This window comes from Taudactylus pleione, unplaced genomic scaffold, assembly GCF_031769625.1.
Source record: "Taudactylus pleione unplaced genomic scaffold, aTauple2 ptg000380l, whole genome shotgun sequence".
Classification (NCBI taxonomy): domain Eukaryota; kingdom Metazoa; phylum Chordata; class Amphibia; order Anura; family Myobatrachidae; genus Taudactylus; species Taudactylus pleione.
This window is the reverse complement of record NW_028284781.1, coordinates 6,776,188-6,801,819: the sequence shown is the minus strand read 5'-3', so window position 1 is coordinate 6,801,819 and position 25,632 is coordinate 6,776,188. Positions and strand designations below refer to the sequence as shown.

Sequence of the window (25,632 nt, the reverse complement as noted above, 5' to 3'; positions counted from 1 at the left end):
TGCCAGACACTCAACATCTGGTAAGCTATAGCGCTACATAACTGGACTCCAGGGTGAGGTATGTAGGGGGACCGGACCCAGCGTTTCCCTGAGATGTTTGCTTATTGATAGATATGATATTTATGTTGCTTATTGATGGGTGACTATCATATTTTCATAATCAGAGTCACAATAATTCCCAATTTATTGTAAAGAAGGATCCGATTAAAAGTTATCTTTTAATTCTGTTTATTTTCTGATATCAACTAAATGGTATTTATGGGTGTTTATTGATGGGTGACTGTCATATTTTCATACTCAGAGTCAAAATAATCCTCAATCTCTTTAAACACTTAACTGACGAATTTTTTTTTCCCCAAAAACCGCTCCGAAATTGTCGTTTTTTTTTTATAATTGAATTAGGTCAAGAACATCTTTTTAAAACTATTCCAACGCATTTTTTTTTTTTAAACACCATATATCATAAAAATAAACATTTTTATGGTATACTGTAGAGATAGCCATTGACAGCTGTACCATCGATGGCCGATGGCTCAACAATCAATATAAACAATCGATTGTTTGAGACCGTAGCCGCCGAGGTTTCCTTGACATTGGTTGGGGGCTGCACACACAAACTATACATACATACATACATACATAATATATATATATATATATATATATATATATATATATATACACACACACACATACAGTAAATGTACATATACACACACATATATAATATACAGTATATACACATGTAATATATATATATATATATATATATACACACACACATACATATATACACACACACAGACATACATATATACACACACACACACATACTATACATATATACTATACATATTACATATATACACAATCACACTCACTCACTACCACTGTTCCGAGGGGGAGACATGGAGCACTCACCCAGTCACTGACAGCTGTGCCAAGAGGAGAAGGAGGAGGTCGCTGGACTCAAAGCGGCAGCCACCGCCGGGCCAGAAAGAGAAGGCGGGCAGACATCAGCAGCAGCCGGGCCCGGAGGAGATGGACACAGAGCGGCAGCTGCCGACGGTCACCCAGCAGCTGCCGACGGGAAGAGGAGGTAAGTAAACTTCAGCAGCCGCTGCTGCCGACGCCGCGCCTGGAGGAGGAGGGTGGGCTGGAGCGGGGATTCCCTTCAGCGCCAGAAGAAGACGGTGAGCGGGCCCGGGGACATTACTACAGCGCCGGAAGGGGACCCAGCCGCGCAAGGAGGAGAGCCGCTCGGGGACTCAGTGCAGCGCCGGAAGAAGGTGTCCCAGCTCGGGGAAACTGAAGCGCCGGGGGAAGGGGACCCAGCCACGCCGGGAGCAGATAAAGTGGCACCGGCTGCCAGGGGAAATGTCACGCAGGCTGCCCGATCACTGCTGGCCACAGTGATCGGGATACACTGGAGTCTGGAGCCGCACGGGAGGGGGGGTGCCGCCGGATGTTCGATCACTGTGGCCAGCAGTGATCGGGACAAACTGGCGGGGCAGCTGCTGTTGCAGTGGGACCAGAAGGTCCTTCTGATGTAGGCGGCCGCAGGAAGATTAGCTTCCTGCAGCCGCCCAGTGGGCATCTCTGACTGGTCGTATCAGATACGACCATGTCAGTTAAAGCCCAGTCTGGTATGGTCGTATCTGATACGACTGTGCCAGGCAAGTGGTTAAAGAGGGAACCGATTAAAAGTTATACTGTAATTATGTATATTTCCTGATATCAATGATATCAATTAATTTATTATAAAAGAGTGCCCCACAAAGGAATCACTTGCTGCACATTGGAAGGTTTTTTCTGAGCACTTGATATTCGATTCCAGGGAGTACCTCCAGCTAAAAACAAAATTTAGTAACTAATTATTAGAGAATGTACTAAATTGCTGGTCAATAAATTGAATTACATTTTTGTCCTGTGTAGGATATTATTTGTGTTTCTTGTCGGTCCACAATAGTAGCCAGTACCTGAAGGAAAAGGAAGCCCAGTGGGGTTCTTGTGGAGAAATATACAGACAGGCAGCGCTAGCATAAGTCACAGACAATGCAGAAATACAATAGAACTGCAGAATGGCACTACAATCAACTACACAGATTCTGTGGTCAGACACTCAACATCTGGTAAGCTATAGCGCTACATAACTGGACTCCAGGGTGAGGTATGTAGGGGGACCGGACCCAGCATTTCCCTGAGATCGCTGTGGCCGAACCTGAGAAAATGGCCACCGGAGACCTCTGGGGGGGCGTGGTCGGAGGAGAGCAGCGCAGGGAAGCGAGACCTCAGAGTAATGACACCCTGAGCTGAGGGGAGGGGCCGCTTTAATGGGGAAAGCTGACCTTACCATGCTGATTATTAACTACCGAGACACTGGATTCCTGCTCCATATGTACCCTGGTGGTCTAGTGGATCACTGTGGACAAAGCATGTGTTCACTCTCAGCACCTCCGGTCCGTCCCCTGAGACCAGAGGTAAGTCTGCCAATCCACAGGTCATCGCAAGCAGTGACTCACCTTACCTGTCCCCTTGTTTCCGAGATGCAGTCTGGGTCCGTCCGAGGGGCTGGTTATAAAGGTCCTCGGGATACCTGCCGAAATCCCCAGCCTCAGCGCGAGTGGTGATGGAGCGGGAGACACAGACGTCCTGTGGACAGTCTGCTGCTACTCGCTCAGCGGAAAACTACGAAAAATAAAATAAAGCTATCTGGGCTGCCTAAGAAGCCCAATGGACAGTGGTGGCCCAACTTCGGCCGGGCACTGGCGCGGGGGCAGGGTATAGGGGGAGGGACCGATGCATCTGGGAGCTGAAAACTTTAACTGCATGGTGCCTGGTCCTCAACCACCACCTACACCCCCCCCCAGGTCTCCCTGTGGAGCCCTATGGACCATTAAGAAGAAATTACAGTTAGGAGCCAATTGGCTGGTACTTTATCTACATCCACTTTATCCCTCTACAAGGCTTAGTACATCTGGCTCTTTATCACACTTTATGTAGCCCAAACCTCTCTAGGCACTTATTTGTCGAAATACACTTGCTGGCAATAATTTTACCATTATTTATTAAAGTTGCAAAAATCAACTGTTTCACAACATTTAACTGCCTCCAATACCTGGCTTATAGCCATTAATAACCTTCTACACTGTAATGCTCTCTTATTTGCCAGCTTGTTGGTGGTTCATGATGATTTTGCCACATTTTCATGCACTTCCCATAGGCCATACATTGAGGAGAGAACAGGTAACATCTGCACAATGCCATTTTTAACTGAATTGTGCAGGAATCAGGAACGCGATTTAAGAAAATATCACACAACATGCCCAGAATATTTGCGCAGGTCGTCACAGTATGGAATCGGCAAAAACGTAAAAAACACTAAAAACAGCAGAACAAGGATGTAATTAGCCGGGATTTAACAAGCTGCAGATGAGAAAATGACAGTTTATACAGCTTTATGACCATCATTTCCTGGCTAGGTAATCTCTGAGCAGCCTACTCCTGACTGATCCACATTAGCCATCATATTATCCTAGAATGTCAAAAGCAGACTTCTTCACACTGGCGCAAATATCCTATTCCAAAGAGTGAAACATTTAATTTCGGATTCTAGAAGCTATTTACAGTGGAATAAATCAATAATAGACCATACATTGAATACTGGTCCAGCAATATTGCAGGAGAGAGAGAGAGAGAAAAAAAAAGTTTAGCTTGGCTATATGATTAATTCACAATAGCAAATATAGCTGTGCTGTGCAACAGGTAGCGTGCGTCACTGAGCCATGTAAAGCCTGGTGCGGTTACACCAAATCAGGCAGCGGCACCCATTCCCTCCTACAAATGTTCTATATGTGATAGAGTAACCAAGCAATGTGTTCACCTTTCAGAGTTCCCTGCTACTAGACAGTGTAGGCAGACTCCGGCATGTGAGCATTAGCCGTAAAAGCAATTATTTTATTTAAAACTATGGGCCAAATGTAATAGGGTGAGAGTTTAGAAAAGTGAGAGTTTGACACTTTTTAAACTTTGCTAATGTAATAGAGTCCAAAAACAAAGTAACAGAGCGAACTTGCATGTTTTCTTAGATTTAAAAAACACTCACGACTTAAAATCTCATCCAGATGTTTTCCCATTTTGAAGATAAAACTTAACCAATGTGAGAGTTTACTGCTAAACTCTCACATTTTCTAAACTCTCACCCTATTACATTTGGCCCTATATTTCAAATAAAAAATGCTTATTGGTATTACAGGTCGAGTCTCCCATATCCAAATATTCCAAAATACAGAATATTTTTAGCATGACAGATAGTGAAACCTTTGCTTTTTGATGGTTAAATGTACACAAACTTTGTTTAAGGCACCAAATTATTAAAAATATAGTATAAAACATCCTTCAGACTGTGTGTATAAGGTTTATATGAAATATGAATTAATTTCACGTATGTACCAAACTTTGTTTGAGCCACAAAATTAAAAATATCGTATAAAATGACCTGCAGGCTGTGTGTAAAAGGTGTATATAAAACATAAATGCATTCTGTGTTTAGATTTGGGTCCCATTCCCAAGATATTTCATTATGGTATACAAATATTCCATATACAGAATATTCCGATATCCAGCATTTTGGATATGGGAAACTCAACCTGTATTGCATTTAGATCTCTGGGTACACGACAGAACACAGAGACAACCTATTTAGTATAAGAAGTATATGAATTATATAAGGAACAAGTACACTGTACAACAAATTAATACTTTTAATTGGTTTCCTTTCTAAAAATAGTCATATTACTAATTTGAGGTCAACAAAAACTAAAATGATTTTAGAATGTTTTTACTAGCTATTTTTTGAGCTACACTACTTGCACTAAACTGTATGTACATTAGTAATATAGTCAGTGAAAAGCTTTTTTAAAATAATCTGATATTTTCTTGATAGAAAATAACAGTTGTTTTAATTCAATCAATCACAAATAAGAACACAAAACGAAACAAACATACAGCATACGAAAGTATTATCTAATATAGTGGCCTATTCATGGGGGTGCTTTCTCTTTGCTTGTCACTTGTACTCCTCTTCTGGGGCATCTCTTGTCACTAGTGATTCATCTACCCTGATATCTTTGTTCCATTGCTGAACTGTCTTGGTGGAATTGCTCACTATGCTTGTCACTCAGTGCACCACAGTTATCTTGTGTGGGTAATCCCGTGAATCGCATATATTTGAATAGGGGAGGGGACAAATAAATGATTCATTTAATTGGGTCATTAGGCCCCTCCCCCTCTGCACGGAACGCAGATTGCTGGTAAGATTCTCTCCACTCTGCCCACTTCACTAGGAATACCCCTACATCGTCATAAATGGGCTATATCTCGGAACTCAGAGCTAACAGAGTTTTAAATGTCATATTCATTCTTTGCATGCTGAAATCAATTAGAAGTAACTACTTTCACATCGGAAACATTTTCATTGTTGTGCAGTGTTATCCTTTAAATTCTCATTCCTTATATGAGGAAAAGTGTTTCCTATATACTTCATGTACTCCTTATATTACATATATTTTATGGTTATTTTTTGCGTGGAAGGGACCCAACGCTTCAGCGATGGGGTAAGCCTCTGATTAATACGGTCAGCCAGTATCACAGGCTGACTGATCATCGCTTTATTATGAAACTTAACATTCGACACCTCCCCAATAAACGTCCTGCATTTGTTTCTGTGAAGCAGAGGAGCCTGGACAGCAATTTGCATCGGACATCCATGCATTTGGACTGCAGCCTTGCCACCCAGGAGCAGGTAAGAGTTACTTTATTTTTACAAAAGTTAAGTGTGTGAGGGCCTGCAAAGTGTTGGTATTCGTGGAAAGGGCAGTAGGCTGAAGCTTTGCCTAGAGTGGTGAGAAATATTGCCCCAGCTCTGGGTATTTCAAATCAGTTCAGGTATGAAGTACATCAATAAAGTGACACTTAGGGCTGTATTCATTTCGACAGCGGAAACTTATTCCCGTATTCAATTGTGGCAACTTTCCGCCGGTTCCAAAAAAGCAATGCAATGTACCCTGCGGAAAAGTTTCGCCTATGAATAGCTGTCAGAAAAAAAGTGCAGAATTGCGGTTTTGGGGTACAAAGGTGGGGAACCTGCACCCTTACAACAGGTCCCCAAAGGTAAAATGCGTCAAAAAATCCCCAAAAATTAAATAAAAAGATACACCCCAAAAAATTACTTTGAAAAAGAGAGCAAAAAAGTTCAAAGTTGGGGTACAAACTTAAATCTAGCGAAATAGACTTTGGAGGGGTCTGCAAGTATGGGGGAGGTGTATTTTTGATTGCAGGTGCTTGCTGAAGGTGCATTTTTTAATGCTTTTTAAGACCTGGACTTTTTAACCATGCTTGCACACATTTTCATGTACCCCAAATTTGCTGGGACGTTATTTTCACAAAAAAACAAAACTGCTAAATGCTATTCTTCGCCACTTGTGCAAAGATGCCAATTAGCAGCTAATGATAGCATTTAAGTACCCGAAATAGTTTCAGCAGGTCTGTTCGGGGGCATCTACCATGATCCCCAATGTCTAGTGCATCTTTTGGGGGGGGGGGGGGGGGATGGTCAGGCTGATTTCCCCAGTGATGTTGGCGAAAAGTCCGGCATGTGAAAAGTACGGGACTTTTTGCGGCTAATTGAATATGCCCCTTAATTGGAAAGGAGCTACAGACAATCCATACACACTGTGCAATATAGTTACATAGCTTCCCATCTATAGCACAGAGAGTGTACCGTATTGCTGCTCCAGATCCTGTGGCCATATCTGCATAAGTAAAGGAAGGACTAATTGTGGATGCAGGTAATTACTGAAAGAGAGTTGGTCCAAAAGTAGACCATCCCTTAAATTTACAATATTATAGATTTCTTTGTCTTATCTAACCAATTCATGTCCTAGGAGTACAATTGAATGAAGAGAATATTTATTGCAGGCAATCAAGGCACAGCTAACTGAAATTCTCTAAAAGTTTCCAAGGACAGCAAGGGATTATTATACATTTTAATACAGTAAACTGTCTTTTGTGGCTTTCATTGAACTAGATCATTTGTTACATTTAAGAAGCCAGGTCAGTTTATATGCAGTGGTAATTACCAATGCCATCAGCTTCATTGGAAGAAGGCAAAAGGTTTTCTTTTGACAGCTGGAAGTAAAATGTAATTACTGCTGGTTGGTCGTCTGCTGGGAAACTCACAACCATAAATCACTTTTGGATCAAATAGCCACAATAAAAGTAGAGTTACTGACATTAAAATGTTGTTCTTTTAATAATTATTTCAAAGAACAGAAAACACTGGAAGTTTGCAGAAACTGAAATGGGATGGCCATGTGTTTACCATAGCTAATACACAAAGCTTTGAACACTATATCAATTGAAATGAGCAAGAACAGATACAGCAGGCTTGTAAACTCTAGGCATTTCTATTCAGAGCTAAGTTTTATATGTAATTTTCTCGTAGCAGACATTTGTAGACTAGGAAACTGCTCTATGCACAAATTAAAGTGTATTGTCACCTAAATCACAGTGGTCATTCTGTGGGCTGAAACTGTATTCAGCCTCACTGGGAACTATTGATATTATTCCCAGCAGAGGCACAAAGTGGCTCATGTCTCAGCTATGTCCCTGGTACCTAATGATGCGAAGTTCATAAACTTTAGTTAAGCAAAAAAAAAAAAAAAAAGTATTTATTACATGTGTATTGGACTGTGCAATAAACTAATTGCTGCTTAGAGTTGCACATCAGCTAATTTATATTTATTGCAGCTGCACAAAATTCCAATGTCCAACTTTTAGGTATAACAAATGTTAAGTGTGAATGTGGGGGCTAAAACAGTATAGAAAGCCTTTTATCCAGCTTCCCAGGAGATGCCGGAGAGAGGACACCAGGAAGGAGGTGGAGGAGGGGAATTCTGTAACAAACTAAGTCAGGTGCTTCCACAGAAGTGGGCAGATCCAGGAGGCTGGTTACTCTCTCAGGTGTCCAAGTCAGCTTCCCCAAAATCAGGAGTCTCAATGGCAAATATATATTAAGAGCACACCTAGAGCTCTAAACACAAAGCTTAAAATACTAGTATTAATATAAGCCTTTATTCATATAACCCCTGTATACTGTGCAGTGCTTTATATATGCATAATAATTAGAGCTATGGTATAACATACCTCAGTTAACTCTCTTTCTTCGAGGTCCATAAGGTCCACAGGATCTACCTTGGGGGGTATGTAGTGGGAGTGATCCATTGCACCAAAGAGCTTACAGCTTTGAAGCTCCCAGCATACACAGGTCCTCCTCCCTATATACCCCACCCCCAGACATTCAGTTTGTAAACAAGCCTAACGGCAAGAGACGTAAAGTGGAGAAGGAAGTACAATGTACCGAAGAAACACTCAAAATACGAAGAGGGAATCAGTGATACAAAAAAGCAAAGAACAGATCCCAACTGAGGCCAGGTGCGTCAGGGTGAACGCCCTGTGGACCCTATGGACCTCGAAGAAAAAAAAACAAACAAACAAAAAAAAAAGTTAACTGAGGTATGTTATACCATGACTAAATTTCTTCTTCAGGGTCATAGGGCCCACAGGATCTACCTTGGGGACGTCCTAAAGCAGTTCTCTTAATGGTGGGGACACTCCTGAGCAGAGAGGAAAATCCGCCACCCAAAAGGAAGCGTCCTGGGAGGCAAAAGTATCAAATGCAGAAAATTTGATAAAAAGGTATGGACGGAAGACTAAGTGGCCGCCTTGCACTGTTCAGCCTAGGATCCATGTCTAACTGCCCACGATGATCCCACAGACTGAGTAGACCTTGATTGGGACAGGGAGATCAGCCTGTGTATAGACCTGAGAAATAGTCATACGCAACCAGCAAGCCAAAGTCTGTTTGTTAGCTGTCCAGCCTCGTTTCTGAAACCCATATAACACAAAGAGCGCATCTGATTTCCTGATGGAGCTGTACGATCCACGTAGATACGTAAGGCACAAACCACATCCAGGGAAGCTTCACCCTTAGAAAGGTCTGAAGACTGAAAAGGTCAGGACTACAATTTCTTAATTAATATGAAAACGGGATACCACCTTTGGAAGTTAACCCACTCTAGTACGAAGAACAGCTCTATTTTGATGAAAAATCAAATATGGGGAGCGACATGACAGTGCTGCCAAATCAGAAACTTTGCGAGCTGAGGAAATAGCGAGGAAAAAAAGTGTCTTTGCCTAAACCATCTAAGGTCCACCTTATCCAAGGGCTCAAAAAAGGAGAAGCTTGCAGTGCCCCAAGAACCAAAGAAAAATCCCATGGTGCCACTGGAGGGACAAATGGAGGTTGCAAACAGAGAACCCCCTGAAAAAATGTTCCAACATCTGGCAGGGGAGCAATTCTGCGCTGGAACCATACTGACAATGCAAAAACCTGAACTCTCCGGGTAGCCAGACAAAGACCTAAGTCTAATCCCGCCTGAAGAAAAGAAAGCACTCGCTTTCATATTTTCTGTGGAAACACCAAAGAAAAAATGAATGCCAAATCCTGTGATAGTTGCGGGCCGAAGCAGGCTTCCTTGCCCTTAGCAACGTCTGGATCACAGAAAGAGAAACCTTTAAGACGGAAGACTCAAAAGCCATGCTGTCAAAGCCAGCCGAGGTAAATCCTGATATAGGCAGGTCTGCATTAGTAAATCCAGTCGTAGAGGCAGTGGAAGTGGACTGTCTATGGATAGACATGTCAGATCAGAGAACCAATGTCTCCTGGGCCAGGCAGGAGCTATTAGTATTATCCTGCCGCCTTGAACTTTGACCACCCTTGGGAGTAGGGAGAGTGGAGGAAACAGGTATGCCAACCTGAAGTCCCATCTCACCGCCAGAGCATCCACGAAGGCGGCTGAGTGGTCCCTTGTTCTGGACCCATACCTGGGAACCTTGTGGTTGTGACGCGACGCCATGAGGTCTACGTCTGGTAGTCCCACTTGTCCACCAGGAGTTGAAAGATATCTGGATGGAGAGCCCATTCTCCGGCACGTATGTCCTGATGACTTAGGAAGTCCGCTTCCCAGTTGAGGACTCCCGGGATGAATATTGACAAGATTGCTGGAAGATGGCATTCTGCCCACTGCAGAATATTCGCCACTTCCCTCATGGCTTCTGGACTTCGTACACCGCCTTGATGATGGATATAGGCCACCGCAGTCATGTTGTCGGACTGAATCTGGACAGGCCTGCCCTGAAGTAGGTCCTGTGCCAGAATGAGCACTCTGTGCACTGCACAAAGTTCCAAAAATTTATCTGTAGGTGACTTTCCTGATCCATCCACCTTCCCGGAAAGGTGTGATGACCTGTCACCGCTCCCCATCCTTGCAGACTTGCATCCATGGTGAGGAGTACCCAATCTGGGACCCATAATGGGCAACCTTTGTCTAAATGAGTCGTCTGCAGCCACCAAGCGAGGGAGTGCAGAACCCCTGGTGAGATGCGAATCATCTGAGACTTTATCCGATGATACCAACCATCCCAATGAGACCGAATCCATTGCTGCAGGGACCTGGAGTGGAACTGGGCATAAGCCACTATGTCGAATGTGGACACCATGGTGCCCAGCACCTGCATTGCCAAGTGAACTGATACTTCCTGCTTGCAAAGTAGACTGTGCAGACGAGAGTGAAGTCTGGCAGAAGAATCCTCTAGTCCAAAGAGTCCAGCAGCACCCCTAAGTCACCATTTGCACCATTTGCTGAGTTGGAGAAAGAGAAGACTTTTTCCAATTGATTATCCAGCCGTGCTCTTGTAGGCAGACTATGGTCATCTGGAGATGACGTTGTAACATCTCTTGATATTGTGCCAATATCAGGAGATCATCCAAATATGGCAGTATCATAACTCCTTGTCGTCTGAGATGAGCTGTCACGACTGCCATTATCTTGGTAAATACCCGAGGGCCTGTGGCCAACCCGAAGGGTAGAGCCTGAAATTGATAACGTCGCTGATTTACCGCCATTCTCAGAAATCCTTGGGGAGATCCTGCAATAGGAACATGCAGATAAGCATCCTGTATATCCAGGGAGACCATGAAATATCCAGCCTCCATTGCTAGCATAATTGACTGTAGGGTTTCCATACGGAACTTGGGCACATGGATGAATCTGTTGAGACTTCAGATTCAGGATAGGGTGATGTGGCCCATTTGGTTTCTGAATCAAAAACAAAATTTGAATAAACACCCCTTCCCTGTTGCATCACAGGAACAGGGATTATGACTCCCAACCTCAGGAGGACCCCAATAGCTTCCCAGAAGGCCAAAGATCTGACCGGGTCTAGCGGAAGGGTTGTACCAACAAACCTCTGAGGAGGATACCTCAGGAACGTGATGGCGTAACCATGAGAGACCACCTCTCAAACCCAGGCATCCATAGTCTGATGCCAGGCATGAGAAAACTGTAGAAGTCGGTCTCCCACCCTGAGACCTACCAAGGGGAAGCACGCCTCATCAGGCAGTGGGCTTATAGTCTGGCTTGGAAGCAGGACGTCTGGTTGACCAGGATTTCCTGGTCTGCAGTTTCCTGTGGGAATTATCCCGTCTAGAGGAAGACTGTCCCTTTGCCCTACCCTGTGGGCGAAAGGCCCGAGCTGACGACTGGCTATACTTAGGAGTAGTCGTAGTTGGCACACCCATAGATTTAGAGGTCGCCAGAGAAGACACGGTCATGCAGCTCTGGTCCAGAAAGTACCTACCCAACAAAAGGCAAAGACTCCAGGGCCTTCTTGGACCCTGTATCTGCCTTCCAGGTCTTTAGCCAAAAGGGTTCTTCGAGCCGCAACCGAATTTGCCGATACCCTAAAAGCCAAGACACCTGCATCAATGCCAGCTTCCCCCATATACATAGCTGCTTCTTGCATCTGCCTGTTCTCTGGTAGCATTTGGCATGCTATCCTCCAGAGCATTCATCCATTCTTCCATAGCTTTGGCTACCCAGGCTACAGCCATAGCTGGTCTGATAATAGCTCCAGATAATGAAAACACTGATTTTAAATAGTTATCAAGTTTTCTATCTGTAACCTCTTTTAATGAGGATGCTGCAGGAATGGGTAATGTAGAGCTCTTGATCAATCTAGTTAAATGAGCATCTACTGATGGGGGAACTTCCCATTTGTTACACTCACCAAGTGCAAATGGTTATCGAGAGGTTAAATTCCTTGCAACATGAAAATGCTTATTTGGAATACACCATGCTTCAGACATGAGATTCGCCAATTGTTCAGAATGAGGAAAATAATCTTTAGCCACTTTCTGATGCCTAAAGACCGGAGTCTTAGATTTCGGTGGAACCTTCCTCTATACTGAAGATAGATCTAACCGCTCTCACCAGACAGGGGACATCCACAGAGGACTGATGGTCTTCTTCCACTGAGCATGACCCCAAACTCTGAGTATCAGAGTGCAATGAGGAGGTTGACTCAAAATCCTGAGGCAATATCTGAAGAGAACCTCTCTTATGCCCCTGCTTTACTGCCACACTTCTATTCCACTGCACCACTTGTTGAGGGGCTATAGATGGTAACTCTGACTAGAGTGAGCAGAAGAATCAAACCAACGGAGATTCATGGGGGACATATACATAGGATGCAAATGTTGTGGGTACCCCATAGCAGGAGGCAGTATCGTGGCAGAAGCACGCAACGCTACAGTCCTGTCCACCAAATGTGACAACACCTGAGACCAAGAGGCCACCCAAGGTGGTTCTTGTGCTGGTGCAGGTGTACAAGATAGAAAAGGTGGCTGTTTACAACAGATAATACACAACCCATCTTGACAAAATCCAGTTCAGACAGGCCTGGAAAACAGGATTTATATGATTTTAGCACCGGAAGCTCATCCTTCTCTCTTTTACCTTTATCGTAACTCGTAACAGGTATAAAGTCTACAGCATAAATGCAATGTGACTTTAAATGAAAAACCCCACACACCTTCAGAGGGATGAGGAGAAACAGTGATAGATATATCTGACAGTTTTGAAAACAAAAAGGCAGTATAAATACAGCAGCTAGCATCACAGTCACATACAATGCATAAATATAAACAAATACTAATGCAAATGGACTCTGAATCAACTGACCAGCTCCCTCAGGGGTATTGGTAGGATATAGAGTGCTATATATCTGACCCAAGGGAGAGATATACAGGGAGACAGACCTAACCTCAGAGACCAACAGCTGTCCAAGGTGGACTGTGAGCGTCGAGATGGTCAGAAGTAGCAAACCAGACGCGGTAATTCGCAACCGGAAGTTGCGTCTGGGTTGGGGGAGGTGTGGCTGGGGGAGCGCCCATCTCCCCTAAGCTGCGATCTTGACAGCATGGATACACTGGCCTCACAGTAGTAGACGATACCTAGTGCGCTTTAGAGCATCTACTACCCATCCCTGGCAACAGACAATATGGCCCCGGCTGCCTAAGTGAGGACGTTAAACGAGACCTTCACCCGCAGATGTGTCTCCTACACCGGAGGCCTGGACTGCTCCGCACATGATTCCCCACGAGGAATAATCTTACCTGCCATCTCATTGAATACGATCGCAGTCTGGACCCCAGCGATGCCGCTAGCTGAGCCAAGCTGAGGCCCGCCGAAATCCCCAAGGTGTATAGCGGTACTGGCGTTTCGGTATCGGCGGAGGCAGAAGGAGTCACAGTATGTGTGTCGTATTCGGCGCCTAATACTGCTAAATTCAGAAGTTCAAAAAACTAAGGTAAATCACCACCCGTTGTTAAAACGGTGCGTCTGGATACTTGCCACGCACCAAACAAAAAAAAATCTGTGGCTGAGGTATATAGGAAGGAGGACCTGTGGAGCTTCAAAGCTGTAAGCTATTTGAGGGTATGTAGTTGGAGTGATCCATTGCACCAAGGTAGAACCTGTGGACCCTATGGACCCTGAAGAAGAAATCTTGTTTTTATCCTAGATATTTACAAACCCCATTTGTACAGCAACCTTCATATATACTAGGCTTGGAAATCCTGTTCCTCTTTAGCTCTTGTGGATATGCAACAATTGTGGCGTATGCTGGTACCTGTAGATCCACAACAGCTGCAGATCCGTTTAATGCCCAGCCTGATAGCCAAAGTGATCATTACTAGCTGAGTCAGATACATTATTTACCACCTTGTATCAAAATCTACAGCAAAATTGCAATTTTAATCAGCAAAGCTGCAATTTGTGCAGGACCCTTTTCCTCTTGTGATCTATGGAGAAACGTTGCACATTTTACTTCCATCATATTTAAAAGGCTGTTAAACACCCAAGCTTTAAAGCAACATTGGCCCTCTCTTGATAGTTACGGTAATGAGATTTGAAGCGGTGGGACACTTACCCTGTAATTATCCATTAGCACAGCTAACCATGGCTTTATGGTCTTCATCACATCTGAAAGCAAGTTTTTTTCAACTTCAGATCCATTATTAAAGGTTAGGTTACCCACATGGATTGATTTCCTTACTTCTGACAGTGCCAAAAAAGACCCAAAGTACTCCTGGTCTGCAGGCTCCTGTAATTAACACGCAAGTTATAATGAAGTCAGAGAAACAACAAGATATGCACGTCAACAGATTGATTGCACTTACAAAAAGGTTTAATAATTTAAAACCCATAGAAAAAAAATTCATAAAAATAATTTAAGTTCAATTGAGAATATCTACAATTTATTTAAACTAGTTTACACCATTTAATAAAAACACAGAAGTGTAAATTACATCATCTGTTCACAAGGTTTTGCACTTATCTAGGTGTGTTTGATTTTATATGTACAGCATAGTACTTCACAATGTAACATTATCGGGAATGATTATGCATGCAGAAGGCTGGTTTGCAAAGACTGTAGTAAAAACTACAAAGACCAGTTTTAATTATAGAACCCATTTAAGTATAGCGGGGTCATTTGGCTCATGACCCCTGAGCATAATACATGAAGATTAAAGTAAACAAGTTGGCCAAAACTGTGATTGTGAAGACTAGTAAGTGGTTTTCACACCATTCAACTTTAAATGATCACATTTTATACAGTATATAAGGAAGCACATACTTAATTTGCAGCCACTTTTAGGTTTCAGAATGCAATTAAATTTAATAAGTGTCAAAAGATTTTATGTAAAAAGGGACACTTCATACAGACGGAGCACATGGAATTAGGATTTTCAGGGCGATCTGGGGCCTGTTGATGTGCCAAGGACAAAGAGCCGGAACTAACTCTAGTGGATACACATTATTAACGATGACCAACGGAACTTGTATCTAAATTAAAAGTGCTTCATATCTCATTACAGTCAGGATTTAGAGGAAACAGCATTAGTGTAATCCATCCCAAAAAACCATAATGCCAGGAATATACATTGTGGAAATGTGGTGCGAGTGTTCCTGCACATTAGAGGGAATAGTTCTGCAAAGTGGACAGGATTCAGCTTAACTACAGCTAGTATGTTAATGAAAAACAAAATGTTAATAGGTTTAAATATTAATCTATAAACAGAAATGATAAATGTTACACATCCCAACGCACAAAACATTTGTCATTACACAGAGCAGGGGCCAGCTTAGAGATGTGGCCAAAAGTTCCTATAACAAATAGAAGAGCTGTCTTATCAGATAAACAAGCTTAAAATATGAGATATGGTAAGAACTTACCCTTGTTATCTCTATTTCTACGAAGTCCATAGGGTTCCACAGGATACCTTGGGGTATAGGTGTGACGTCAGTCGCAGGGCACCAAAGAGTTAAGCTTTCAGCCTCCCAGGATGCACTAGGTCCCCCTCCTATACCCCGCCCCCGGGCCAAGGCACCTCAGTTAGTTACCAAGCCATAGGCCGGAGGAGGAGAAGGAAGAGAGAGAACAAAGATCTGGACACATACAAGAATCACATTCTCACCAGAGGGAGACGGAAAACCGGTGACCAGAGCAAAGCTCATCTGCAGCACAGGTGCGACAGGGCGGGAGTCCTGTGGAACCCTATGGACTTCGTAGAAATAGAGATAACAAGGGTAAGTTCTTACCATATCTCATATTTTCTACTTCAGGGTCCATAGGGTATCCACATGATACCTTGGGGATGTCCCAAAGCAGTATCCTTTAAGGGTGGGGACGCTCCTGTGCAGAAAGGAGAATCCGCCGCCCGAAGGAAGCATCCTGAGAGGCGAAGGTGTCAAACCTGTAATACCTCACGAAGGTATGGACAGAAGACCACGTAGCAGCCTTGCAGATCTGAACTGCCGAGGCACCACGTCGAGCTGCCCACGAAGGACCCACAGACCTAGTGGAATGAGCCTTCAGAGAAGGAGGGACCGGTAGGCCTTCATGAAGATAAGCTTCAGAAATAGCCATACGGATCCAGGCTGCCAAAGTTTGCTTTAAAGCAGGCCAACCCTTTTTACGGAAGCCATAGAGGACAAACAAAGCGTCCGACTTCCTAAACGAAGAAGTGCGGTCAACATAAGTCCTTAAGGCCCGCACAACATCCAAAGAGGCCTCACCCACGGAAAGACCCGGTGAGTTAAAGGCCGGAACAACTATTTCCTCGTTAACATGAAACTGGGAAACAACTTTGGGAAGAAACTCGGGCCGAGTGCGGAGCACTGCCCTGTTCCCATAAAAAAAACAAAAAAAAGGGGGTCTACAAGAAAGAGCCCCTAACTCAGAAACACGTCTGGCCGAAGCAATGGCCAGAAGGAAAACAGTCTTAGCTGTTAGCCATTTAAGATCCACTGAGCCCAGTGGTTCAAACGGCGGTCCTTGGAGAGCCCTCAGGACCACAGCCAAATCCCAAGGCGCCACAGGTGGAACAAAGGGCGGCTGAATGCGGAGAACACCCTGCATAAAGGTGCGCACATCCGGGATTGTAGCAATCCTACGGTGAAACCAGACAGATAGGGCCGAAACCTGTACCTTCAAAGAAGCAAGGCGAAGCCCATGATCTAGTCCCGCTTGCAGGAAGGCGAGAATCCGAGACAGACGAAACTCCCGCGGTGCATAACCTCTCGGTCGACACCACTGGAAGAACGTATGCCACACGCGATGGTATATCCTCGCGGAAGACGGTTTCCGAGCTCGTAACATGGTACGCACCACAGAGCTGGAAAACCCCCGGGACCTCAGCATGGCCGTCTCAACAGCCACGCCGTCAAAGACAGCCGAGTCAGGTCCGGGTGAAGGCAAGGACCCTGAGACAGAAGGTCCGGTCGTAGCGGCAACCGCAGAGGACTGTCCACGGACAGACCCTGAAGGTCTGAGAACCAGTGCCGTCTGGGCCACGCGGGAGCTATCAACAGGAGCGTCCCTCCTTCCTGTTTGAATTTCCGGATTACCCGTGGAAGAAGGGAGACCGGAGGGAACAGGTATGCGAACCGGAACGTCCACCGGACGGACAGAGCATCCACCAGAGACGCCCCTTCGTCTCTTGTGCGAGACCCGTACACCGGCAACTTGTTGTTGTGCCGGGACGCCATGAGGTCGATTTCTGGAAGACCCCACCTGTCCACCAGTAGTTGAAAAACGTCCGGGTGCAGGGACCATTCCCCCGGATGAACGTCCTGGCGACTTAGAAAGTCCGCCTCCCAATTTAGCACTCCCGGGATGAAGACCGCTGATATGGCCGGAAGATTGCGCTCCGCCCAAACCAGGATCCGAGAGACCTCTACGAGAGCAGCCCGACTGCGAGTTCCTCCTTGCCTGTTTATGTAGGCCACGGTGGTAGCGTTGTCCGACTGGACCTGCACCGGGCGACCCTGGAGAAACCGCTGTGCCTGCTGGAGAGCATTGAAGACCGCACGGAGTTCCAAGATATTTATTGGAAGCTCCGCTTCTGTCGGCGTCCACCTGCCCTGGAACAAGTGTGGACCCGAAACTGCTCCCCAGCCCCGAAGACTGGCGTCCGTTGTCAACAGGACCCAATTTGGAACCCAGAACGGAAGTCCCTTGTTGAGGTGGGTCGTCTGTAACCACCACGCAAGGGACAGGCGAACCTCCTGGGTGAGCACAATCGTCTGGGACTTCAGAGACTGAGGCAGCCCGTTCCACTTGGACAGGATCAGGTGCTGCAGAGGTCTGGAGTGAAACTGGGCGTATTCCACCATGTCGAACACCGACACCATGGAGCCCAGTAACCTCATCGCCGAGTGTAAGGACACCCGGCGGCTGTGCAGGCAACTGCGCACCCTTGACTGTAAAGCAGAGATCTTGTCCTCCGTCACGAAGATCCTTTGCTGTCCCGAGTCCAATAAGGCTCCAAGATGCAGAATCCTCCGAGACGGGATTAGAGTGGACTTCTGCCAGTTGATTAGCCAGCCGTGCCGTTGCAGCAGTGCAATGGTCAGGTCCAAGTGGCGTAACAGGAGCTCTGGAGATCCTGCCACCAATAACAGGTCGTCCAAATACGGCAACATGCGGACTCCCTGCAGCCGCAGAGAAGCCGCCATGACCGCCATCACCTTGGTGAAAACACGTGGTGCTGTTGCCAGGCCAAAAGGTAACGCCCGAAACTGGAAGTGGTCGCTGCGGATTGCAAACCTGAGGAACTGTTGATGGCGCAAAAGAATAGGGACATGCAGGTAAGCGTCCTGTATGTCCCATGACACCAAGTAGTCCCCAGGTTCCAGCGCCAGAATGATGGACCGTAGGGTCTCCATCCGAAACTTCGGGACCCGCAAAGACTTGTTGAGTGCTTTGAGGTTGAGAATCGGACGATATGACCCATTGGGTTTCTGTACCAAAAATAGATTTGAATAGAAACCCTGGCCCCTCTGGGAGAATGGAACAGCCACTATAACTCCAGCCTGGAGCATAGTGTGCAATACCTTCCGCAGCTCCGTAGCCTTGTTCCGGTCTGATGGGAGACCCGTGGTGAAGAAGCGAGCCAGGGGTCTGTGCCGGAAGGAGAGGGCGTATCCGTGGGAAACCACCTCCAGAACCCAAGTGTCTGTCGTAGTGGTCGACCAACACTGGGCGAACTGTAGCAGGCGGCCTCCCACCCTGGGATCCCCCAAAGGGAGGCCCAGACCGTCAGGCCGCAGGCTTGTCATCTGGCTTGGGGGCCGGACGTCTGGTACTCCATGCCTGCTTCCGGGGCTTGACCGATTTCTTAGGGCCAGCCTGTCGAGGAAACGACTGTGGTTTGGGCCTGCCCTGGGCCCTAGATGACCGAAAGGACGATGGTCCCGAACCAGAAGGAGCAGCGGCCGACGGGAGACAAGCAGATTTGGCTGCCGCCAGCGTGGCCACAATCTTATCCAGATCCGGACCGAAGAGAACTTCTCCGGTAAACGGCAACGCTTCCAGACCTTTCTTGGAATCTGCGTCTGCCTTCCAGGATCGCAGCCACAAGGTGCGACGAGCAGCTACCGCTGCTGAAGAAATTCTAGACACCAGAGTACTAATGTCTAGAGCCGCCTCGTTGATGTAGGTGGCCGAATCACGGAGATTGCCAATCAACTCCGCCTGTTCGGCCGGACAGTCGGATTCAAAAGAAGCCTCTAATGAATCCGCCCAGCGCTCCATCGCTCTGGCAACCCAGCAAATGGCCATAGCCGGCCGTGCTGCCCCCCCTGCAAGGGAATAAGCGGACTTCAGGCAGATTTCTACCTTGCGGTCCGTAGCATCCTTAAGGGAGGACATGGATGGCATCGGCAATGTGGCACTACGGACAAGACGGGTCACGTGAGAATCCACCTGTGGAGGGGATTCCCACTTAGCAAAATAATTATCCGCGAACGGATAAGCCACCGCCAGGCGTCTCTGCGGCTGGTATCTTTTGCCAGGTTGTTTCCACGCCTCCTCTAAATGGTCCACCAACTGACCCGAAAGAGGAAAGACTGTGGCATCGCCCTTCACATCTTTGAAAAAGGCATACTTAGATTTAGCCGCTGGGGGAACTGCGTCCTCAATCACCAAGGCTGTGCGGACCGCCCGAATAAGTCCAGGAATATATACTTTGGACTTAGCATCAGCGTCCTTAGTATGGAGAGGTTCCTGATCGTAAGGATCCAGAATCTCCCCATCATCAGACATCCCTTCGTCATCCTCATAAGGAGCGGACAGAGACGCCAACGGCCTTTTATGAGGCCGCATCACAGACTCCCCTTGCAACACATCCGACAAGTGCTGTACAGAACTCGTCAGGGAGTTAACCCACGCTGGCTCCTGAGAACCCGGGAGCGGGGAAATAGGGAGACTGTGGGGTACCACCAATTGTCGTGGGAACCCCTGCATGGGTGACGACACCACAGACTGCTGGGACAAACCCATCGGAGTAAACGCGGGCTGCGGAGCTAACTGGCCCACTAAAGCTGTTAACGCCTGAGCGAAACAAGCCCAGGGCGGCTCCTGTACCGGTGCTGTAACCGTAATAGGCCGCGCCATGGACAAACACTGCCGGCAAAGGCCCTCCGCGCTACCCTCCCCCTCCGCTAACGGTACTTTGCACGTGGTACACTGTAGCCGGAGGGGAAAATCACTTTCAGACATGATGGCACCACGTATGTGACCTCTCTCACCAATTAAGTATTAAATAGGCGAGAGACCACCCTGCAGCACTGCACCGCAAGGGCTTTAGCAGAAGAACAGGGACAGTAATAAAGCTGACAGTTTAGAGAAGAAAAGTTACAGGCAGCGCTAGCACAGTCACATACAATGCAGAGAAATAACAATTCCTGCACTAACAGCGCTGATCACTCAACTACACAGACACAGGGCCTGGTAGGACACAGCGCTGCATACACAGACCTGAGCCACAGCGGAGGAGAGGTATGCGGGGGGCCCCAGACCACGATGCTTCCGTCCAGCGCTTCCAGCAGCGTTCACCATGCGTTCTGGAGAAGATGGCCGCCGAGGAGCAGAGAGGAGGCTGGCCTGGGGGAGGAGCGCTGCCACAGGACCAGTCGGCAGCATGCAGAGAGGGCTGTGTGCAGCGGGGGAGGCGCCGGCTGTGAGACAGGGAAGGCGCGCTCCCCTGGCATGCATTTAACCCCTGGGACGCCGCAGCGCTACCGCTCTGCTGCGGTCCGCTGTCCCAGGGGGTAGTGTAAGCGCAGGTTGGTCGCCTGGCTCCACGCTGCAGCCAGTCCCCAGGGAGCCCCCTGCCTGGGGACTTAGGACCATGTGATCAGCGGGGACCCACCGCGGGACCCCGCTGCTTACCTCTGTCCCCCTTGAATCCGGCCATGGTCCGGAGCATCTGGGGTCACCGCTAGCTGTGACCCCAGACGCCCACCAACATCCCCGGATCAGTACCGGCGTTCTGGTACCGGCGGGGTGTAGGGAAGACAGCATGGACGTCAGGAATGACTGTCCATGCTGTTCATCCAGATGTGCAGCCACAGCTGCATGAAGAAAAAGCTTCAGGGGCTCTTCTAGCCCCCACTCCAACAGGTGCACCCGACTCCGGCCGGGCACCAAACTAAACTGAGGTGCCTTGGCCCGGGGGCGGGGTATAGGAGGGGGACCTAGTGCATCCTGGGAGGCTGAAAGCTTAACTCTTTGGTGCCCTGCGACTGACGTCACACCTATACCCCAAGGTATCCTGTGGATACCCTATGGACCCTGAAGTAGAAAAAGTATATTTTATACCTGTAATTTCAGCAGTGGTTGACAACTGACATAAGTCTGGGGGGAGAACATAAGTCTATCTGCTACAAATAGGTTGCCAGGCACATGGGGCTGATTCAGAGATGGACGCAGTGAACACAGCTGAGTGATGTTTTGCCACGCAGTATGCACGAAAAGTCTAGAAAACCCTTACTGTGCATGCACGAACCAATGTATGCAATACCATCACTATGCTGGGTACACACCAGAGATATATCTGCTGATGATGGTTGTTCATACACGCTGAACAATCATCTGTCATCTGGCCTCGGGTCCCGTTGGCCGGGGGAAGTGTCGCGCCCCCGTCCCCACGGCCCCTGATGCAAGTGTACGGGCGGTCTGCAAATATATTGGGCATCAGCTGTACAGCACAACCAACGCTATATGTCTGAACGTCGTTGTGCACAGACATATCACTGGTATGTACACATACGCGTATTCTTTTTAAAACAAAAGAACATACAAATGTTAACAATAACCTGGGCTAATGTGCTTTAGATTTAGAGCTGGGTCATATCATATGTATGGAAAAAACATTATCTTCAAGTTCAATAAACTAAATTTGATATGATCTGGGCCCCATGGCTTTTCATAGTAGTGAGCCGAAGTACCCAAAGGCACTAAAGCCCTGCCCTGATCCCCTGGAGTCGGGCCTTACTGCTGATTTTATGCGATCCTGTAGCTTCTCACATGTCCCTGGTCAGCCCAACCTAGACACTTTTAACGGTTACTAAAGTGTACCCAATATTACTGGAATCCTATCTGCCCAAAAAGCTACTAGCTAGAATAACTTATATAAAATATATTTACTAACTGCTGTTAATGCAGTGTATTCTGCAAACCCCCTAGTCTCCTTCAACTCCAGCCCCGTCAGATTAATAATTAAAAAAAAAAAAAAATACATTACGCTGCTCTATTCTTAAAATGTTTAGTGTTTGCTATATACATTTCTACAAGAATTTAAAAAAAGAGTTACCGTATATACTCGAGTATAAGCCGACTTTTTCAGCACATTTTTTGTACTGAAAAAGTACCCCCTCGGCTTACACTAGAGTGAAGTGTAGCGCTGACCAGACGGAGTTCGGTCAGCGCTACACAGCACAAACACACAGCCGCCGGAGCCGGCGGCTGTGTGCTTGCTGTAATCAGCAGCCGCTGAGAGTCTGTCAGACTCTCAGCGGCTGCTGCTGCTCCCACTGCGGGAGCCATCTTCCGGCTCCCGCAGTGGGTAATGGGAGAGACGTCATGAGTAATGACGTCTCTCCCATACAAAGCGGCCAGAGGAGCTGTTAGCAGCGGGACCAGGAGCGGGAGTTTCAGGTAAGTGATTTTTTTTTTTTAATTCTTATTACGTCTCTCTCTACTGGGGGGGGGGCTACAGGGGGCACTAAAAGGGGTTATTACCACTGGGGGAACTACCAGGGGGGGGGGGGATTACTACAGGGGGAACTACCTGGGGAGGATTACTACAGGGGGCACTAAAAGGGGATATTACCACTGGGGGCGCTACCAGGGGAGGATTACTACAGGGGGCACTACCAGGGGAGGATTACTACAGGGGGCACTAAAAGGGGGGATTACTACAGGGGGCACTAAAAGGGGATATCACCACTGGGGGAGCTACATGGGGAGGATTACTACAGGGGGCACTACCAGGGGAGGATTACTACAGGGGGCACTACCAGGGGAGGATTACTACAGGGGGCACTACCAGGGGAGGATTACTACAGGGGGCACTACCAGGGGAGGATTACTACAGGGGGCACTAAAAGGGGGGATTACTACAGGGGGCACTAAAAGGTGGGGATTACCAATGGGGGCACTACTAGGAGGGATTACTATTGGGGGCACTACCAGCTGCTGCCATTTCCCACGCTAGGCTTAAACTCGAGTCAATAAGTTTTCCCAGTTTTTTGTGGTAAAAGTAGGTACCTCGGCTTATATTCGGGTCGACTTATACTCGAGTATATACGATAAACAAAAAATAACATGTCTTTTATAGCATAGAACCCTGGTGATATTCCATAATATTCCTGATGTGACTGCACCATATTTAATCACATTGAGTACTTTAGAAGCTTAATATTTTCGTATAAATGTACCTGGCATTGGAGAAAATTGAAGTAATTGCTGCAACCGGTGACATTTTGATAGAAAGAAGGGTATGCTGTTCGGTCACCGTTCAGCAGTGAATCAAACGCCTATTAAAAAAACAGAAAAAAAAAAAAAATCAACTAGTAAATTGAATCACATGATTCCACATACAGCTGTATAAAAGAAAAAAGATAAAACAAAACAGTTTTAAAATGTTAAACAAAAAAAACACAAAAACAACTTGGAGTGCTTCAATGTTTTATAATAAAATTAATATTCTACTTTCGAACTATAAAGATTTAATGCTCCAATTTGTTAGGCAAAAAACCAACACAGACGTTGGAGATCATGCAGTTAACACTCATTCTCCATGAGCCTTTACCAATATAACCTATGTAATTGTAGCATGCATTAACGCCAATCTTTTAGCTCTTAAGGTGGGTACACACCTGGGCCACATATCAGTTGACCCAGGGATCAGCAGATCGGCTGACTGAATGACATACCAGTATTGCATAGTGTGTACCCAGCCTTAAACCTTAGAACAAAGGAACTACTGAGGTTTATTTGACCTTTTTGTATTGCATTTAACCTATTTATAATTGTCCTATTTGCTGCCACATTTAACATTTTATAAATGTACTATGCCATATTTCTCATGATAAAATGTTTTACCAGTGCAATAGGTTGTATATTTATAAATAATACATTAGAAAGGATTGGTTTAGTGTTCCATTAAAACATTTACCAGAATGTTCACTCATTAGGTCCAAGAGAAAACCATAAATAGCAGCAGTAAAAAGCTCAAAGGTCTGTTACGGTCAGAATCACTGTGCCTGGAAGAGTCCACAGAAAAGTAGACTAACCAAAAGCAACTGCAATGATAAACTTGCATAGTTATGTCATGTTGGCAATTCTAGATTCCTAACACATTCATGACAACCGCAAACACAAAAGAATCCACTACGTGTGGTCTTAATTACATCAATGTACACAAATCTCTCTTTTCAAAACAATGGCTACATTATTCCAACTCAACTACAGTACATTAGACTGTAAGCTCCAGCCAGCAGGCAATACACACAACTAATTTCATGGAATATTCTGGTATTAATCATCTTTACAACATTGTGGAATATAGTGGTAATTTCATAAGCAACTTGTTTAAGAAAAGGTCTTGTGTATTTGATACCTATGCCTGGGATGCAAAACAGGTACATGGACAAGACAGTGGCACAGTGGTTAACATTGCTGTCTCGCATATCTGGGGTCATACTGTCCACCTCATGCATGGGCTTTCTGCAGGCGCTCTGGTTTCCGCCTACATATACTGATGGGTTTTATTAGAAGCCAATTAACATTGGTTTCTGTGTGGTAGGGGATTTAGAAAAGGTAAAGCTTTTTACAATACATGGGAGCTATATAAATAACAAAAAAATAAAAATTACGCCAAAAAATGATTTGTGCATAAAAAAAAAATATATATATATAGCCTATATATCAAAGTATATACCACCACCAACAGCTGTGACAAGGTAATACACCCTAGTAACATTGCAGCCAAACACCTGTTTCCTGAGCAGTCAATGCTCCTTCCTTTAAACCTCAGGTAGCACTGATGTAAACTTGGCAGGCAACCCCACTTGGATGAGCAAGTACCATAGGTAGGCATCTTAAAAGCACAGCCCAAGTAATACAACTTTTTACTTCAACAAGAGCTCACATCACAGTGACTATTTTATATCCAACACCAATTGTGAGAAGCATGTAGATTTTGCCATCAAGGGACACATGAAAAGCAAGTGATTTGCTCAAACAGCATAAAGACTTAAATTAAATTTACATTAACTTTATCCATGTAATTATCAACCTAGTCCTATAGAGAACACTCCA

General features: G+C 45.9%; 1 protein-coding gene across 1 annotated transcript in view; it reads right to left on the bottom strand.

Annotated features, from left to right (window-relative positions):
- Positions 1-25,632, bottom strand: part of CPVL (carboxypeptidase vitellogenic like) — a 174,502-nt gene that overhangs the window by 62,092 nt on the left and 86,778 nt on the right. The window contains exons 10-11 of the mRNA XM_088445417.1: positions 23,748-23,846; positions 14,392-14,565 (exon numbers count right to left, since the gene is read on the bottom strand). Of these exons, the coding sequence (XP_088301543.1) occupies positions 14,392-14,565; positions 23,748-23,846 (273 nt within the window). The remainder of the gene's footprint in view (positions 1-14,391; positions 14,566-23,747; positions 23,847-25,632) is intronic.